This window comes from Camelus dromedarius, chromosome 11 (genome assembly GCF_036321535.1).
Source record: "Camelus dromedarius isolate mCamDro1 chromosome 11, mCamDro1.pat, whole genome shotgun sequence".
Classification (NCBI taxonomy): Eukaryota; Metazoa; Chordata; class Mammalia; order Artiodactyla; family Camelidae; genus Camelus; species Camelus dromedarius.
The window spans coordinates 58591631-58611173 of NC_087446.1; the positions used below are offsets into that span (position 1 = coordinate 58591631).

The 19543-nt window shown below is 50.1% G+C and overlaps 1 protein-coding gene across 3 annotated transcripts; it reads right to left on the reverse strand.

Moving 5' to 3' along the window:
* Positions 1 to 226: 226 nt before the first annotated feature.
* Positions 227 to 17656, reverse strand: IKZF4 (IKAROS family zinc finger 4). 3 transcript variants are annotated; one of them, XM_010976885.3, is made up of 8 exons: positions 13562 to 14041; positions 11718 to 11811; positions 10340 to 10444; positions 9087 to 9347; positions 8324 to 8491; positions 5260 to 5409; positions 4669 to 4800; positions 227 to 4063 (listed from the first exon to the last, which is right to left on the reverse strand). In XM_010976885.3, the coding sequence occupies exons 1-8, from the start codon at positions 13646 to 13648 to the stop codon at positions 3303 to 3305; spliced, it is 1758 nt and encodes a 585-aa protein (XP_010975187.2). In that variant the 5' UTR covers positions 13649 to 14041; the 3' UTR covers positions 227 to 3302. The 3 variants fall into 3 exon arrangements, with proteins under 3 accessions (XP_010975187.2, XP_064347186.1, XP_031319525.2); XM_064491116.1 differs by lacking the exons at positions 11718 to 11811; positions 13562 to 14041 and adding an exon at positions 17397 to 17656; XM_031463665.2 differs by lacking the exon at positions 11718 to 11811 and having other exon boundaries at positions 13562 to 13571.
* Positions 17657 to 19543: the final 1887 nt, after the last annotated feature.

Below are 19543 nucleotides of genomic sequence, written 5' to 3' on the forward strand. Positions count from 1 at the left end.
ATCCTGAAGGCACTCCTGATGGGAAAATCTCCTCTACTTCCCATTCTGGGTTGAAAATTCATCTGTTCTTCTGTAGCAACAACTTGAGCATTTTTGTTTGGTTTCCTCTCAGTTTTAGGCTTGTTCACCTTCAAAATATTTAGTAGTTGGCACAATATGATGCAAGGAGGTTCCCCTCCCTCCCAGCAGAAAAGCAAGGCAAAGGAAGTCTGCAAAAACAACCAGGGGTGTTAAATTACTCATGTTTATTTATAACAGACCTTCAGCCAGTACAGTACAAAACTTACAGTAGTATATCTCCGTTACACAAATATTTACTTACAATATATTACATATACAAAATGCTTTGCAATAAGTCTCAAAAGCTAGTTTAACTCCTCTTGAGAAAGGAGAAAAACTCTTTAAAAAAAAAAAAAAAAAGAGGAGGAGAGGGGAACCAGAGGAAGAGGTGAAGGGGTAAATCCAAGGAGACACCAAGCATAGGCTACAAATGAAACCCTGGGAGAGAGAAGAGGTGGTATTGCACTTGCTTCTGTTTTAGTTTTTCTTTTTGTTCTTCATAACTTCTGATTAAAAATATATATAATATATATATATATATTATATATATATTATGTACACAAGGAAAGAAGCTGCCAGAAGTATTACAAAATCCCATCTGCAGCTTGGATACTGACAAGAAAAAACAAAGGTCTGGAAAAGCATCTATTTAGAAATTTTCTTGTGTGGTGTTGATTTTAAATATCAGTATAAAAGAAAAACACCTCTTTTCTCCATGTGGGTTTCAACGTATTTTTTTTTTATTTACTTTTTTTTTTATGCAAAAAGGGCTGGGAGAGAGCATGAGGATGTTTGAAGTTCCAGAGCTGGAAGGCTCTGGAAAGTAGGATTTTGTACCTAAGACCCTGGTTAAAGTGCAGTGATGGTCTGGAGAGAGACAGAGTGCCCTTCTCTCCCCTCCTTAGCACCTGGGCTTGCCCTTCCAGTCTCTGCTCTCATGGGCTCAGAGTATGGCCTCAGAGCATAGTCCTTCATGTTCCAGGAGGCTACAGGTGCCAAAACTGACTGGGGAGGGGGCGGGGCACCCTAAGGCTCTGATGCCCCAGGAGGGAATAGTCCTAATGAGGTGCCACCAAATACACAGCAGACGTAGAAGAGGTGGTGGGGGCACGTCAGTCGGGAAGGGGCTCAATAACCAGAACAGTTGAGGGGAACCCCAGATACTAATCTCAGCTCTGCTGCCATTCTGAAACAAGGAGCCAGTTCGCTGGGGTGCTCTGGAGACTCTCCCCTTCCCCGGAGACCACTCTCCTCCCAGCGGACTCCCCCATCCTCTGCCCTTGGCAGCATCTGTTTATTGCTACATTGTCAAGGAGGAACAACCAACCCACAGTGCCCCTCCCTGGCAATCTGGTTCTCCTGGGGAGACCGCATAATGGGGGAGAAAAGGAGGAAGAAGAGAAGGTTTTTAGGGTCACCTTTCCCAGAAGAGGGTAAGGTAGACTCTCTTAGAGCCCTTAAGAGCCCCAATCCCAGGGTCTGTTCCTTAGCCAACCCTTTACCATCCCCCTAAATTATCCCTGATAGGGAGTGAGAAAAGTAGGAGGCAAAAGAGCCAATAAGGAAAGGACATGTGGAAAGAAAGATGGAAGGGAAGAGAGAAGGAGAGAGGGAGAGAGAGAGAGAAGGACCAAGTGTTACAACTTGTGAGGTGTTGTGTTTGGTTTTACTTTTTTTTTCTTTAAATATAGAAAAACAGGCTTTGGTTTGAATCTCAAGGAAGCAGAGAATGGGATGGCTGTGGCCTTGGGCAGGGAACTCTTGTAGAAAGAGACCTCCACTTGCAATGGAGCTGTATCTCCTCCTGCCCCTTTCTCTAGGTGACCCAAATAGCCAGGGGTCTCTGCAGCAGCCAGGAGAGTGCCCCCCTCCTGCCCTACGTCTGGGAGCTGACTGTAGAGGGGGCAGTAAAGGAAGGCCCCCAATTCAGTTGCACCCATCCCATTCTTGCTGGGACAGGAGTGGAATGGGGTGAGGGCCACGTGCCCTTGTTTATCCTGGGATAATTTTTGGTTACACTGAAAATTAGAAGAGAGAAAAGACACATCCTTTTCTCCCTGCCACTGATCCTAAGAACAGGGCCAGGAGCCCGGGAATGAGAGGGTGAATCCTACCAGGGGGAGAAGAAGGCAGCATGACTGGGGGGCTGAGGATACTACCCCCTTGTCATCAGGCAGCAACCCACCAGCTTCTCAGAGGACAGGGACACCCGGAGCCCCCGAGAGCCCAGGAAGGTCACTAGAGTGAAGAAAGTTGAGAGGTGGAAGAGAAAGAGAAAGATTTTGACCCACCCCCTTCCCTGGTTCCCAGTTAGGCACCTGTGGCTCCCAATGTGTCAGAGACAGGATTGCTGACCTAGCCTTGGCCCCTGAGAATATAAAATTGGGGCATTCCAAGGAGAGAAAAACCACCAGAGTAGACTGGCAGGCTGAAGAGAGTAGAGCAGCGCTGGGGGTTGTCTGAGGAGAGAAGACAGATCCCGAATACAGGCTTTGGGGAACTCATATTACCAGGGGTCTGTCAACAGGACCCTAGGTCCCACGGTGCCTGGGGAGATTTTCTCCAGCCCCTCCTACTTCCAAGTGAGGGATTTCTTCATTCGTTCAGAAATAGTGCAAGCTGCCTAAAGTGAGAGGGCACGAGAGGTATGAAGTACCAGTTTGAAGGGTCCCAGAGAGGAGATATAATGCCACAGAGCTAAGGTAGGGCCAGAGGGAGCTACCAGCATCAAAACTGAAGAATCGGATAATGTAAAAGGTGAGGACTTAACTCAAGAAGCTCAAGGTCTCTTAGCACTGAGAGGAGCCTCCTACCCCTGGGGCTGCTGGAGGAAGCTGGATCCAAGAGAAAAATGAGGCCTAAAGTGGAAGGGGACGGTGGGCAGGAGGGTTGGGGAGTAGTAAGTGGTAAGTAACCACTATAAGGTAAAAAAAAAAAAAGAGAAAAAAAAAGCAAGAGAAAAATCAACAAATTATATTAATAAATAACTCAGTGAGATGGTGGGATGAGAGGAGAAGAGAAAAAGTAGAAAAATAAGCAAAAGACCTATTTCATCACAACGCTTAGATCAGTCAGGGAAGAGGAGGAGCGTAGTGGGGAGGGGTCAGGGTCAAGTGTGACGTCCTGTAGCCAGTGGTGAGGGCTACACAACCAAACAGCTTGGGATGTGGTGGGGACAGGGCTAGACTCCTGCAGCTCGGGCAGTGGAGTGGTGGGCTGAGTGGGGCGGGGGCAGTAGGTCGCTAGCCCACCTTGTGCTCCCCCCGGACGATGTGGGAAGAGAATTCGTACCGGTCCTGGCTGTGGTAACCACAGATGTTGCACTCAAAAGGGTCTCTGAAGCCATGGCAGCCCATGTGGATGGTGAACATGACATGGTCCAGGAAGAGGATGCGGCAGTGCTCACATTTGAAGGCCTTCACTGGCTCCCCGCTCTCACCCACCACCCGAAGCACTTCCTTGGAGGGGCCTGGGGTGCCCCACAGTAACCCCTCCTGTGGCTTGGGGTCCTCTTTGGCGTAGGCGGGACTGGGCCGGCCCACCACAATGGTGGGCGGTGGCTGGGGTGGGGGACCCTGAGGGAGGGATACCACCCCCCCAACCCGATCTTCATGGTTGCTCTCTGTATCTGTGGAGTCCTGGCAGCCATTGCTGGGGGATGCCCCAGGGTCAGTCAGGGGGCCTCGGGCCCGGTAGAGGAGGGGACCCCCATCAGCCAGGTCCTCGGGTCCCTCACCTGCTTCTCGGGACCCTGGAAGCTCCAGTCGACTGGGGAGGGGCTGCATCTGAGTGTAGACAGAGCTGATGACGGGCGTGAGTTCCGAGATACAATTAGTAGGTGGAAGGCGGAGGGGACGCAGATGCTCTGCCCCTACAAAGGCCAGAGAACCTCCAAAGCCAGGCTCCAGGCCGTGGTGTGCCACCAACTCCACATCCTTCTCATAGCCGCCCGAGTTCACATCGTAGGGGAGGTCCGAGAGGCTGAATCGCATCTGCTTTTCGCCTGCGGAGAGGAGGGTCTCAGCAGAGCTGGGTTTGGATCATTCCTAAGCCCCTCAGGATTACTTCTTTGTTTGTTTCTTCCCCCTGGGGATGACTGTGACTTTATTTACCATGCCTCATTTACTTCCCTTGAGGTCAGGTCCTCTGTGGGGCTGCTCCCCGACCCTGGGCAATAATCTTAGAGAAGGACTCAGTCCCAGCTCATCAATCTTAATTCCCCCTTCATTACTCTCTACAAAGCTCCAGGTCCTTAGGGAGCTAACGACAAGGGCGAGGCCAGGCGACCACACATGCACCTTCTGTCTCTGACTCTAAGGGCCCTTCTCTTGGCCCCCATAGACTTAAGTCTTTATTAGTGTCCAAAACTGGAAGAGCCGAGTCCCCGCACCCCTGCTTCAACACTGACCCTCTCCCACCCTCCTGAGGTACATTTTCCCTCTTTGCTCCCCTCCTGTTCTGGGGATGGATTCTGAGCACAGGAGACCACCAGACTGCTTTCTTTCCCTCAAGCAAATCTGCAGATCCAGTTGGTCTAATGGCCACCGGAGCTCAGATTTAGGTGAGCTGTGGCTTAAAGCTGACGTCTCCTTCCAACTGGACTCTTACCTACGAACTTCTGAGGGGTGGAACGCTTGCGTTTCGTGAGGCTGTTGGCCAGACGATCAATGAAAGTTGGCCTCTCAGAGGATGAGTGCAGCATGGAGTCTGGCACCATCTCCAGGTCCCGTATCTCATCACCTAGTGGGAGGGAGGTGGGAACAGACAGTAGCGGCTTAGTAGGGGCAGCACGGGCCCAGCAGCCTCTGCCGGGGGGAAAACCAGCAGCTCAGGAGCTGAGGGAGGTCACATCCAGTGACTGGGAAATGTGGCTCGCCTCACATCACCCCATCTAGACCTCACCGCAGTGTGTTTCAGGTAACTGGAGACAATCACGTACATCTGACCTTGATTTTATGCTTATGTTTTCTCTCTCCCTTTAGACTGAGGACATAGAGCAAATCCACCTCTACCTCTGACCATCCCTCAGCGCCCACCACAGGGCTCTTCACCCCCTGGGGCGCTCAGCACAATTACTGAAGTGACAGTCCCCTGTTCCACAGACCTCATTCGCTGTTGGGGTTGGTGCTGGGCTCGTCCGTGTCCCGCACTCCCTCCAGCCTGGCCCTCCACTGCCCTGTGGTCCTCCCGCAGCCTCACCTGATTGGCCGGCCAGCGCTTGGGCTTCAGTGCTGAGACTCTGCAGGTAGTTGTGGCACCGCTCCTTGTGCTCCTCCAGGGTGCTCTGCTGTTTGTAGCTCCGGCCGCAGTAGTTACACTTGTAGGGCTTGCCCACCGTGGGAGAGGAGACTGGGGGAGACAGGAGAGAAAGAGCATCAGAGGTACTTCCCCCTGAGCCCTGGCTCGACACAGTCACCCAGGAGCAAGTGGACATGGGCATGACGAAGGGATGCTGCTCAGCTGAGTTCTTCTGCTTGTCTTTCTTTCTCCAGCTTCGGCTGCAGGCATGGATAGGTGACCAACCCTTGGAGAAGAGGGACAACATGTAGCTATGGGAGGAGAGGGGGCCCCAGGGACAGTTGGTGGGCCTCAAGATGGCCACGTTGCTGCTGAGAGGAAGGGAGGACCCAGGGACTTTGTAGGGGATCATCCCTGGCAGGCAGGCTGGCCCCACCCCAGGATCTCAGAGTCTGGGGCCCAGACTGTGGTTTAACCTTTCCACGTGGCAGGCGGGTGTAAGTGCTGTTTATCAGACAAGGGGATTTTTTTGCTTACGAACTATCTGCTTCAGTTTGGGGGAAATTGGTGGGCTGGGGTGACAGAAACAAGAGCCCTTAGACCTGCCAATATGGGGAGGGGCAATTTTCATTGACCTTTACTTGTACTTTTACCCGCCTCCCCGACCTGGTTGTACTGCTCATTTTTCTTTCTGTCTCTCTATACTGAGATACCAAGAGAGCCCTAGAGAACTCACCACTGAGAGAAATTCTAAGAAGAAAAACCAAAAAAGAATAAAATAACAAGAGGAAAGTAAAGGAGAAGAGTAAAAGGAAGAGAACACCAACTTTGGGGTCTTTTTTTTTTTTAAATAAGGAAAAGGTTATAAAGATTTTGGCCAGAAACAGATTGAAAAATAACATATGATATCACTTATATGTGGAATCTGAAAAAAAAAAAAAAGACAAACGAACTTATTTATAAAACAGAAACAGACTCACAGACATAGAAAACAAACTTATGGTTACCAGTGGGGGAAGAGGGTGGGAAGGGATAAATTGGGAGTTCGAGATTTGTAGATACACACTACTATATATAAAATAGATAAACAAGTTCATACTGTATAACACAGGGAACTATATTCAATATCTTGTAGTAACTTATAGTGAAAAAGAATTTGAAAACGAGTATATGTATGTTCATGTATGACTGAAGCATTATGCTATATACTAGAAATTGACACAACACTGTAAACTGATTATACTCCAATAAAAAAATATATATATACACAAAGAAAAAAAGAAATGAAGTAGAAATTATGTATTAAAACTTTTTTTTTGTTTCCACTGAAAAAAAAGGTTAGGAAAACCGAGATCAATACTTCCTTTAAAGACAACTTGAGACGTATTTGTGAGAGTAGAGAAACAAGGTATTGTATATTTAACATTTCTTGGTACTATTGAGCAGGAAGACAGGAGAAAGTATCTCCAGGAGGCTGGTAATTACTACCCCCCCCCCCCGTCACCTCCCACCACAACACCTAAACTGGGCCTTGACTCAATCAATCTGCCATTTCGCTCTTACTCCGTAAACACGAGTGTTTAGGGGATGAGATGAATGTCATGGTCCCTACCCTCCCAAGCCTCTTGGGGAAATAGGTTTAATTTAATTAATAAAGCAAAAAAAACCCTGTTGTCTAGGGGAGGGACTTCTTTTTCCTTACAGTGTGGACTGTGATAGAAAACATCTCACAGCGATGGGACCCAACAGTGTATCTGTGCTCGCTTCTGTCCCTACTAATCTTGTACAGAACAACATCTAATATCCGCCCAGCTGGCCTAGTTGTTGTTGGTAGGAATTCTCGGGGCCAAGCCATCCTTGTTCCAAACCAGCAGGGGGAGCCGCCCCTTTTCTGAGGAGAAGGAGCATGACACCGTGGCACCTGACATTAGTGGGAGCCCAGCGAGGCTGCGGAATAGCTCTGTGATAACAACATTACCTTGGAATTGTTATAAGGATCACCTGAGGGAGGAGACATGCGTGACATGCTTTGTAGGTTATAAGGCATGAATCAATAATGATCGTTCTCCACGTACACAGAGATAAAGGGGTCCCAGCCCCAAAGTGACAGAATCTAGAACAAGGTAGGTGGCTGGGCAAAGTAGAAGGTGGGGAGGTGATTGCTCTGTCCCTTTAAATCCTGGCCCAGAAGAGTTTAAGCAAAGAGAAAAACAGCAAAGAAAGTTTCCAAGGACAGACCCTACTAATTCTTTCCCCTCTGCCCTTCTTCCGGCCTTTTCCCAATCTTGAGCTCCCTCCTTCCTGCCAGCTCAGCTCCTGGCCTCTTCTCAAGTCTAAGCCGAAAGCGTAAGACTTAGCTTCAAAAGTGCTATCTGTCCAGCTGATTCAGAAAGATGTTGACTCAAGCCGCCTTGGCTGGGGCTAGGAAACCTGGTTAGTCCAGTTCCCTGGCACTGTCCCAAACGCTGACCTCAGGCACCCTCTGGATTTGCTCTTGCCTCTGAGGTGACAACCTCTTGGGACGGGAAACAGAAATGGGATACAGTTTTCCTAGGCCTCCCTTCTTCCAGTTTGGGAGGCTCATGGATATTTACAAGAATCAGCAGGAAATAAAGAGGAGGACTGACAGAGGTTGCCCGTGACCTGTGGTGCTGTGGGGGGAGGTGAAGATGGTGACAGGTGTGGGGCCTGGAGCACATGGGAGTGGAAGGAGGGGTTCCCCTGGCGCTCAGGGGTAGGGGGTGATGGGGCCCAGATGGTTCTGACATCAGCATGAACTTTAAAAACAAAGTCAGGGAGGGTGGCTGTAGAGAGCCAAGAGCAGTGCCTGTGCTCCTTTTGGTCCATGTCACGGAACGTGGCTGATGTAAAATACCCCATCAAAGAGTCCCCTAAATTCCCCATGGGGCCCTGCTACCCCGCTCTGTGAGTGCTCCCCCCTCCTCAGCGACAGGCACGGTAACTCCCCAAACACAGGAGAGGTCGCCGAGCTCTATCCACTGGGTGGACTGGACAGGCCACTGACCTGAGTGTGTGCGGAGGTGGCCAGTGAGTGCATCACGCCGACGGCAGGCGTAGTTGCAGAAGGGACACTTGAAGGGCTTCTCCCCAGAGTGCAGCTTGATGTGGCGCAGCAGGTTGCCCTTCTGGGTGAAGGAGGCACCGCACTGGTTGCAGTGGAAGGGTCTTTCCCCTGCGAGTGTAAGAACAGATCCCAGAGAACCGGCTGTGAGCAACTCTGAAGGCTGAACCTAGTCCTTCACCCTCCGCTCCACCCTGCCCTGGGGGCAGGAGGGTATTCAGGAGGTGGGAACAGTCTGACCCCGGGAAGGTGTGGACTAGAGGTGTGTGGCAGGGAGCAGGACACCAGGCCTAGAACACTGGGCCAAAGACTGTCATCAAAAACTGAGGCCCATGGGGCTCACTCTGCCCCCAGACCCGGAGCAGCCAAGAAGAAGCTTCTGTTTCCTTTTTTTATTTTTTTTTTTAAATCATGAGACAGGAGGGCTCAAACACTACCCAGGACCCTCTTGAGGCTACACACCTTCCTCTCCATCACCTCCTGAGACAAATATCAGCTTTTCTTTGTAACAATGGCAGAGGGAAGTGCTGGGAAGTACAGGTGTTGAGGGAGCCCAAATTCCATCCCCCCTCCTTTTTCCTTCAGCTGGAAACTGCGAGGAGAGACCCTTCCCCTTCCGAGGCTGCCCCACCGCAGCATGGCCTCCCAGCACTGCCTCTGCCTCGCCAGCCCGCCTGGAGTGCCTCCCGGAGCCTGGTGGACTCACCCGTGTGGCTGCGCTTGTGCACCATGAGCACGTTGGGGCCGATGCAGACCATGCCGCAGACGTCACATTTGAGCTTGCCATTGGGCAGCCGGATGCCACCAGGGGAGTGAGGCTCTGGCCCGCTTCCATCACAGTAGCCCAGCGGCTCCGACAATGAGTCTTCCACGATCACACTGTCATCCTTTTCCAAGAGCCGCTCATCCGGCCCCAGCAGTCTGCTCGACTCCTCATCGCTGTACATCTCCACCTTGATGGAGTTGGCTGGAGGGTGGGATGGTGTTTAGGAGAGGGATAGGCAGAGGGGGCAGCCTGCCCATGGGCCAGCATGGCACTCCTGAAGTCCAAAACGCTATCTCCAAGCCCTGAGACGTTCAGGCTTTAGAAGAGGCCAACACCCTAAGTATCCCAGGTGGTGACCTCTGGGTCCTGCTGGGACCTGAAACAACCTTTTCCTCCTGTCCCACCAACCAGGCAGATAGACTTCGAGAGAAAAAAGCCTGGGGTACATGGATGTCTTCAGCCACTGGGGAGAGGAGGAGAATAAGGGGAGCCTTTTTCTCCCCTCTCTTGTCATTAAGAAAGATGTCTGGCTTGGCCCTGAGCAGGAAGCCAGCAAGTAACAGTGGCGGGAAAATGGTCCTAGGAAGACTGCAGATGGCGGGCTAAAGAGAGAGCAAAACTGGAAGACGAACGTGGCTCACATTATCGCCCCCATAGGACTGAACATCTCTACTCTCCGTAAAAATCTGGAGAGGGGGATGGAGGAGGGAGGAGCCATTGAGGAGAAAGCTTTGGCTCTAGCTCTGACCTACATTCCTGGCTATTCCAACCATTTAGAGAATGTCACAGATCCAGGGCCAGCTGAGGAGGGGCAGTCATGGGGACCCTGTCTGGGCAGGAGACTGGGGGGCACTGATGAGAACCTTCTCATCTCTATTTCCTACCTACCTCCAGCTCACGGCCATTTCTATCTACTCATTTGTCCAGCTCCAGAATTTCTCTTTGGAGCCTTTACCGTAATCCCACCCATGCATCTTTTAATCCCCCCCTGGTCACTAGGCAGTGACCGTTCACTCTCTTCTCAGAAGTCGGGGGAACCCTAGACACTGAGCTCCTCAGTGCTGTTAGAGACTCTGAGCCGGAACCCAGAAGGAGGCAGCGCTGGGGAAACAAATGGCTGCCATGGAAGGCGAACGGAGGGCCAGACACAGACGGGGCGCCTGGAGCCAAAGGAGGGCAGGAGCTGCACTTACCACTGAGTGAGCGGCTGGGAGAAGAGTGCTGGCTGTTGGGGGTGCTCACTGAGGGCCCCACTGGGGCCCCGAGGAACTCCTTCTCCAGAGATGAGTCCCCGCTACCTTGGAGGAGAGAACAAGAGCAAGGGTGAAGCTGCAGCTGGAGCCACTTACTGTCCCTCGCCTAATCTTTTCAAAATTCAGCTAAGTTTCATGAACATTGATCTTGTAGCCTAGTACAAGGCAGTGCTGTATGCTGGGCACCGTACCTTGTGCCCTCGCCAGGCTGGGTGCCCGGTGCTGACTTCCGCGAGCTCGGTGGCCGCACCTTGCCCACCCTACCTTTATCTAGGCCTGAGGGGAAGAGCATCACTGCCTGACGTCCACAGGAAGCAGGGCTGGGGCTGGGCGGGCCGGGGTGGAGAGGAAAATGGGGGCCTCAGGAGGGAGGCGGTTCAGGACAGCCGTTCCTCCCTACTCTTCCTCTCCGGTGCCCCTGACACCAGGTTCAGGATCTGCAGGAAGGGCAGCTGGAATTGTCCCTGAATCTAATGATAGTAATAGTAATCATAATGACAGCAGCTAACATTAACTGAGTGCTTACTACATGCGAGGCATCATTCTATGCACTTTAAACGAATTATCTCATTTAATCTTCACAAGAACTTTGTGAAGTAGGTGCCAATATTATCTTAATTTTGCATATGAGGAAACTGAGGCACAAAAAAGGTTATGTTACTTGTCTGAAGTCACACAGCTACTAGTGGTAGAACCTGGATCTGATCAACAAACAGTAAGTACCCATGTCCTTAACATCACCTGTACAGCCAATTGGGAGTCACTGTTTCAGGAGGGGAGAGGTGGGCCCATTCGACTCTCTAAAATCAGCAAAAATGTGGCTACTCTAAAAAGCCTCCTATCTGATATGATTCCAATCACACATTTACTACTTGATGTTCCCTTGACAGTGAAATCATCAGTTAATTCTCCACATATTCATTTTAACTTGTTGACAAATTGCTTCGTAAAAAATGCTTTTTTAAGAGTGTCATATACATTTTAAAAAATCAGATAACATACCTGAAGATACGAATCATGTCTTTAAAAAAATTTCCCTCCTCCCCACAGTCTTCTGCACAAATATACGGGTGAAATAAAACACGTGTGGACAAACACAGACACAGACACATATCACATATGTAGATACACACAGAGAGAACATACCTGCGGGATAGACATGGCCATAGCCGTCTACGTTATCTGCTAACATGAACATGCATAGACATGTGCACACAGGCCTAATGTGGAAGACGCTGAGAGAGACAAACCCTAAAATTCATCCCTGAAGTCCACCTATTAGTACTTTACCCAATTTCCCGGCTATGCACATACTTACTTTCACAAAATAAAGATTCCATTATAAAATGGTTGGAGTCTTGGGCCTGAGGCAAGAAATCCGGAACACACCCTCCTGAGGGATCCCTCTCCAGCTTTGGTCAGTGGGAAGAAAACAACCACTCAGGACTTTGGGACCATTTCCCATTCATATCCTCTCCTAAAAGTCCCATTTCCCCCATTCTATCCCGTCAAAGCCTGAGGAAATTTGTTCACTATCTATAGAAAAAAACCTTATGGCTTGAAACTGAGGTTCCCCAGCTGGGGCTCTTTAGATGAGCCATGGTTATCTAAAAAAAAGTTGACCCAAATCAGGACCACACACATATCATGAAGTGAACATCTCAGAGTTGAGGGTTGAGACTTGTAGACCCAGACACAGTTTTAAATAAGTCCTTTCAACTAAGAGTAGGGTTTACTAAGGTTAGAAGGGCTGGAAGGGTATCTTCTCATTCCTTTTCAAACCTTAGTGCTGACTTGCCCTAAATCATTGGATGTTAGTAATGGGGGAAGAACAGGGCTCGGGGCCCTGGCGCTGAGTCCTTGACCCTAAAAGGATGAGTGAGCTTGCTGGAAATCCTTCGCTGGTCCCAGCCTACTAGGCTGAGGCTGCCTCTTGGGGCCTGGGGCTTGGTATATGGAGAAAATATCCTTAAAGGGATATTTAGGGACATTAAGGGGAAAACATCCTTTGTGGCTCTCCCTATTAAGGCCTGGGAACAGGAGGAAGAGCAGGTACCTCCAGAGTCACGCCAGTAGTTCAAGGGGCTCTTTGATGTCGTTGCCGTTCCTAGGATAAAGGTAAGAGGCACAACAGGCTCAAGTCTACTTTTATGGGGCTGATACAGAAAAATGAATCAGTTTCAGGGGTCAGAAAGCCTTTTTGGGCTCCAGGGATTTTGAGTTCTAGCCAGACGGTGAAAAGAACTTGAGTCAGATTTAGGAAGTTCAGCAGTTCCTCTCTCAGCCCCAGAAACCCCAGTGAGGGAATTTCAAATGCCTGGGACTCCCAAGAAATCCCGGACTGTCAAAGCCAAGAATTAGGGCTGCTCTCAGGTCTCAGAGAAATTTTCCTGGTCAAAGTCATCATAGATTGGCTGAACCCCTGGAGGGCAAAGCCAAATCATGAGGTTCACATCAGAGAAACCAGGAGGTGGGTAAAGGGCAGAAAAGCAGTAGGGAGAGAAAGGAACCAGGGCAATGTCCCACATGCTAAATGTGTTTCCCATGTTGAGGGAGCCGAGCCCTCGCTCCAGCTGCCCTTCCTCCATCCCTTCAAAGAGTGGCCACCTCTAGGGAAGAGCCATGAGGTCCGGAGCCTTCACACTTCTCTGCCAGGGACCTTATCCTAACTGCTTTCCCTTTCTTGACCATGGACTCCGGGGGAGCAGGATGCTAGCCTGCTAGCAGGGAAGAGTGGGGTACAGGAGCAAAGAAAGACGCCCATCCCCAGCTCTATTGTGGGGAGGAGGCTGAGGCCCCTTAGATCTCTGTTTCAGGTTGAGGCATCTGCTGCCGGGGCTCCTCTTTACGTAGATTCTCTCTATTACCCATTCCCACCCCAGCCTGTCTCGGCATTTCACCCCAGGCAGCTCTACATCTGTCCCCAAGGCCTAATCAAGATGTCACCACAAGCTCCCACTGTCCAAGTCGCAGTCTTTGCTTAGCAACACCAAACACCCTTTCCCATCCTCCGCAAGTATGAGGAGGAACGCCCCCTCCCCCGCCACACACACAGCCCCCATCCTCTCCCTCTCCTCAGGCTTGGGAGTTGTTACTGAATTGGTTCCCTAGCCCCAGCACCCCCCTCCCCCCCTCCACTAGCCACCTTCTGCCTGAACTTACATTATCCTTCCCTTGCCGGTGAGACCCTGGGGTGCGAACGCGGCCGCCGCCTTGGAAACGGCGAGGGAGTGCGGGCGGTGTGTGCATGTCTGCGTCTCGGTGGCAGGCAGGGGTGAGCCCAGCCACTCACCTTCCAGGAAGCGTGGATTCCTGGAAGTGAGGGGAACCGCCGTCATTTCGCAGGCAGCGGCAGCGGCACGGTGAGCAGGGGCCCACGGCTGCAGCCAGCAAGAAGAGCTCAGCCCAGGGTGTATGTGTGTGTGAGTGAGTGAGTGAGTGAGTGAGTGAGTGTGTGTGTGTGTGTGTGTGTGTGTGTGTGTGTGTATGTGTGTGTGTGATAGAGAGAGAGACAGAGGGAGAGAGAGAGAGGGAGAGGGAGAGAGAGAGGGAGAGAGAGAGGGAGAGCGCAAGCAGCTCACGCCTGGATGTGCCCGGGGAGGGGGCTGGAGAGAGTGTGTATGTGTGTCTGGCGGGGGTGCGTGAGGCTACAGCATCCCTTTCCCAAGCCGGTGAAGGGCTAGGGGTGGGAGGTGTGCACGGGGAGGGGGAGGCAGACGCCGTTGCCCTCGTGCCCAGCAGACAAAGAGGAACCGCACAACAAATGCCTGAGAGAGACAAGAGTGTGTGCAAGAGAGAGAGAGATGGATGGGCCGGCGGGGTGGGGGGAGACAGGGGGCCCCCAGGGAAGGCCCAATCCTCTGCCAGCTGGGGAAAGCCAAGGCCTCAGAGGTCATGGGGCCCAGGACACGGGGCAGCTTCAAGGCTCTCAGATCGGCAGACAGCCCCTCCCCCACCAAACTCAGGCACTCCTTTCCCTCCTCTCCTTACTCCTCCAGGAGGGAGGTCGCTCTCCAGATCTGGGGACTGACAGCCTCCCTGTTCCCAGCAGGGAGAAGGCCCTGCACAGTCCAGATCTCCGGCTGGTGTTGCTCTGTGGCCCTGAGTCCTTTCAGATCCCAGGCAAAATACTGGTATAGCCTCCCCGCCTCCCCTCCCCTCCTGTGCCCCTGGGGCCCCAGCAGCCGACAGCCCTGGATGAATCCGCCCTCTATCAAGACAAGGCCTCTGCTCCCTTCCCTTCCAGAGGAGCTGCTCACTGACGTGCTGACCTACTTTGGAAGACTAGATTTTCTGACTCCAAGAATTTGGGGGTGGGAGGGGCCGTGAAACTTTGGGCTGCCTACCCCTGGATCCTTTTCGGCCAAGGTTCCCTTAAACATCTCAGTCCCAGAAAACTCGGGACAAGCAATGCTCAGTCAATTAGTTGCCTGGGCTGGGTTTGAGCAACTCAGTTTCACTTGAAAGACAGGGAATAGGGGTGAGGAGAGCCTCTGTGGGGCAAATTAATGGATTCCTCCTTTCTTCCCTCTCTTCCCCAGGAGGGGGTGATCTGTACCTTTAGAAAGAGATAGAAGAAGAAAACATGGACTCCAAATTAGGTTCTGTGAGTTGGGAAAATCTATCTGAAGAACAGGAGAGATACCCGCTTCATCATGGGCCAGGCAAAGGAAGGCCACCAGATGCGGGTGGAGGCAGAAGAGCTGTGATGACCTTGAAGGGGCCGCTGCGTGCTTCAGGAGTGGTGTACACTGCCGCCTTCCCCGCTGCTTCCGAATCAATCCGGGAGAGGTGGGTCAGCCATGGGCACTCAGGTGCCCCTCAGGTGGGCTACCACAGCCGTGCTCAGTCCTGCAGGGCTGCTTTTCAGAGTGAGGGTTAGCCCTACCTTGACTGTTCCCTGTCCCTCTCTCAGGTAGCTGCTGACGTCTAGAATTCTCAAAACACAGATGAGGGGTTTCTGGCTTTCTTTCATTCAAAAGCCATCCTGTGCAGAAGACTCTTCTTACCTAGGAAATGCCAACCTGCTGAAAGCCAGGGAGTTTGGTTTCATAGCACAGTAAAGCCAACACCCTCAGAAGTTTTCGTCTAATGTCCAACATTTTCCAGAGATAGGACTGAAAAGAGCTCCACGGGATATTTCCCCAGCTGCCTTCCTAGTTTCTCATTTGCCTGCCTTAGGGCAGGGACGGATTTTCTCCATCTGAGTGATCCCCAGCACCAAGGCAGGGTCCTGAGAACTGGTGTTGCTCAACAGTGGTTCTCTGAATAGGCTCAACTGAGCAGGAGTTAGGAAGATTGGCTGGCTCCTCAGAAGGGCCATGACTGTAGTTCCAATAAAGTCTCTTTCAATTAAATCAGTCCATTAGATCCCTGTCACTCTGTCCAGTATGTGGCAGGGATCAAATGTCTGCCTGTACCCATTCCAACTCCTTTCTTCCTTAAATGAGAAAGGGGTCAGAGTCAACTTCTTCCTTAACATTATGCGGGTGTTGCCAATGACTCTCATATGTGCGTCTGACCTGTCCTGCTATCTCCCTTAGTGCATACTCATAATTCACGCATTGGTCCCACTTTAAGGTAAAAAAAAATAAGCTATAGGTCATTTCTACAATGGTGCTTGGATTACTAATGGGGATAAGCATCACATCAAAATCCAATTCTGGTTCCATCACCTCTTTTTTTTTTTAAGAGATGTTAGGGTTTTTTGAGGGGGGGGGGTTAGGTTTATTTATTTATTTTAATTGTTTTAAATGGAGGTACTGGGGATTGAACCCAGGACCTCGTGCATCCTAAGTATGAGTGTTACCACTGAGTTATACCTTCCCTCTTCTTTGTTTATGGGTCCATGGTCCCAAAGGTGGGCTTTTATTTAATTATTACTATTATTATTTTATTTTTATTTTTATTTTTAATGGAGGTACTGGAGATTGAACCCAGGACCTCACACAAGCTAGGCTTGCATTTACCTCTGAGCTATACCCATCCCCCTTCCCTTACCTCTTAAAATCATTTCCTGCCCTGGCATTCTAACGGTACAAAAAATGATTCCTGTCATCCTCGAGACAAACTCTGTCTTAGGCCCTTTTCTCCACCCTCAGAGGGGAGGCCAGATGAAGTTCCTCATTTCTTTTCATCTTGTTAAACTCTGAGGGGATCCTGATTACTTTCATATCCCTGACAGCCATCCATACTATAAGCAGTGATCTCTTCCACCTCAATAAGAGCATTTGGCCAGTATAAAAAACTACAACATCTTATGATCATGGAAAGGACTGGGGGAAATGAGAAGCTCTGCTTTAATGGTTGTAAGCTCTTGGCCCATTGGCTGAACTCATTCAGACCATAGATCAGTTTGGCTTGTCCCATGGAATGTTTGGTTTTTTTTTTTAATATTGAGTTATTATTTTTAAAGGGTGGCATTTCCTATAAGATTTCAATTTCTGATTTCTTTTGAAAAACTGTAAGTTTTGGCTACACTGGATACACACTCCCACATGGCAGTGCCTGGTGGACACTGCAGAGCTGCTGCTCCTTGAGGTAGGTTAGGACACGTGCTCTTCATTCATGACAGCCCCATCGGTCTCTTCTGCTCATTATCTGAGCCTAGTTCATTCATCTACATACCCGCATGGCCCCTGCAGGCTTCTGAGATTTGAAACCCTGCTCCACTCTCTACCTGGCTGGGACAGAATGTCAAGTTTGGCTGGTGTCCTCAGGGCACAGGAGAAGGAAACACATCTTCCTTCCATCTCTTTGTTTCAAATCACTTCTCTCTCTAATAGTCTCCACTCATCTTCCCTTCCTATTGCCTTCCCCTCCCCCATCCCTCAAGAAGTCTGGGAAGAGAATCACTGTTTACAGAATGTAAAATGACCACAATAAATGCACACTAGCAAGCATGAGTGTCAGCTCTGTGACTGGGGCTCTCCACTTTGCTCCACAGGAGAGTGTCTGCTCCCAGCCCCTTACAAACAGAATGCACAAGAGGGCATACCAGACATATAGGAGCGGCCATTGCAGTCTTCTATGTCCATCTTAGGGAGATTCTGCTGGAAGAGAAAACAGCTGATATTAGAAGCCAGACGTGAGGAACGAGGAGGTTTCTCTCTAACATTCTGGAGTTAGCAAGAACCCTACAGGATCACTTACGTGTGTTCTGACCCTATCCTAAAGAATCAAAACCTCATACTTTGTCCTGGTGAGAAAGACAATGTACACTGACTTGCAAACCCCAGGGTTTCCTCCAACCCCAACTTCTGCAGACTTCCCCAGTCTCTTGGGGAGAAACACTGTCTTATTCCAGACTGGTCCCTGGTTGTGTTGTTTTGAGAGTAGACCCTCTTCCTGTAGATGGGGTGATGGAATAGGAATGGAGACAGGTTACAGGCCAGCCCTCGGGTGGCAAAGAAACAGCCCCATAGAGGCTCTAAACCTTGTTAAGGATGGGGTAGTAATAAGAGGAAGAAGCTAGATTCAGTCATTCAAGGGATATTTTTTGGGTGGAGGGAGCATGGGAGGGGACAGGAAAGTAGAAGATGGAGAAGAGCAGCCCACCTTAGGTTCAGTGAAGACTCCTCTACTGAAGGGGTAATAAATTAAACCTTTAAGTGGCTTCCCTTACCTTCTTGTCAATTACTTTGCTATGATTTTTTTTTTTAAGTGGAGTGGTGGGGGGACTCTGAATTTAAAATGCAGGCTAGTCTATTTGAGGGAAGGCAAACAGTAATTGGCAGTAGAGTATTAAACAACCAAGAACTGAGAACAATTAAAAGTGATAATTTGTTGCAATGAATTATCTCCTTAGGGGCCTGTGGGAGGAGAAAAAAAATCTATTTGGTGGAAATTTACATATATCCAAAATTGCTTTCACCCATCATCTAATGAAAAACAAATACCCCAGGGGCAGATCTGGGGGAGCCAGGGTGGGCCAAGGGAACAGGCTGAGCTGCACAAGGATTCTTGGTCTCTAAAGGATTCATTGAAGCAAACAGATGAAAATCTGGTTTGCTTGTAATACTATATTGAGAAAAGTGGGAGTAGGGGGTTCTGGAGGGCACCCCCTCCAGAGGGAAAGTATCTATTACCCTGTCTCTCCTCCCCAGTCATTCTTGTTTAGTGCTGAGAGACATACTCCTGTAAATAGTCTCATGAGAAAGCCCAAGACACAGGCTTTGCTTCACTTTGCAAAGCAGCTCTCCCTAGATTTCATTAGAGAGATTCCTAGCTTTACCCAGGAAGCCTGGGTGTGGAAGAAAAAATTCTCTAAATTTATTTTCAGCTCCTCTTTTCTTGACATCCTCCCTGGGATGGACTGAGACTTAGGACCAGACTGTTAAACCAAGCCACAAGAATAAGTGGTTCCTTGAAGGTTCCCTTAGGGGCAATGATGAGAAGAGCCCAAGTCCACAGTGGTTAGTGAACTCAGAGCCTCTGGAACTAGCCTTAGAACTTGCGGGTGGTCAGGGATGCAAATGTGAGGGAAGGCAGTCTGGTACCCACGGGCCCCTTTCATTTCTGAGTCATTAGCTCCATAATTGCCCTTTGGGATTTTGCAAAGCTCAAGATGCCACAAGTAACTTCCCTCACACACACTGCCCCCAGGCAGGTGAAGCAAGAGTGAGCAGGATTTCCCCTGTTTTCTGCTTGGAGAACCTGAGGCTCAGGGCAGCTAACGGACTTGTCTCAGGGCTCACAGTGAGATCGGAACAAGGAAAAGAGTAAGTCTCCAGCCTCTCTGAGGTGTGCTCTTTCCATTAAACCATCTTGCTTCCTTTCAAAAGCCAGGGTACTCAAGGCCTTCGTGGATCTCCTTGCTTGTCCTGGTTCTAACATCAATTTCCCTGGTTTGCATATTTTCCTTTGGTGTGATCCCTGTGGGAGTGGGGTCTGTTACTTGAAAAGGAAGAACAAGTTGAGCAGGCTCTAAGGGGAGAAATATGCTAATGCAATTGTGTGTGTGTGCGTGTGTGAGAACCAGGAGCTAGACAAGCACTAGGTGGGCAGAGCAGCTGAAGCATAGCATTCAGCTAGTACTGGCTTAGGAAGTATATCTCATTCTTGGACACCTGCCCAAATGGCCCCAAAATAATTGCCAGAAGGGTCTGAAGGAGTTGTTTTCTGAGTTGGACTTTGTTCTTAGAA

Excerpts from the sequence above, each read along its gene's own strand:
- IKZF4 (XM_010976885.3), bottom strand. The coding sequence starts at position 13,648 with ATGCACACACCGCCCGCACTCCCTCGCCGTTTCCAAGGCGGCGGCCGC. Across the intron at positions 11,812-13,561 it reads ACCGGCAAGGGAAGGATAAT|CTGGAGAGGGATCCCTCAGG; the intron begins GTAAGTTCAGGC and ends CACTGACCAAAG. Across the intron at positions 5,410-8,323 it reads CCACCTCCGCACACACTCAG|TCTCCTCTCCCACGGTGGGC; the intron begins GTCAGTGGCCTG and ends TGTCTCCCCCAG.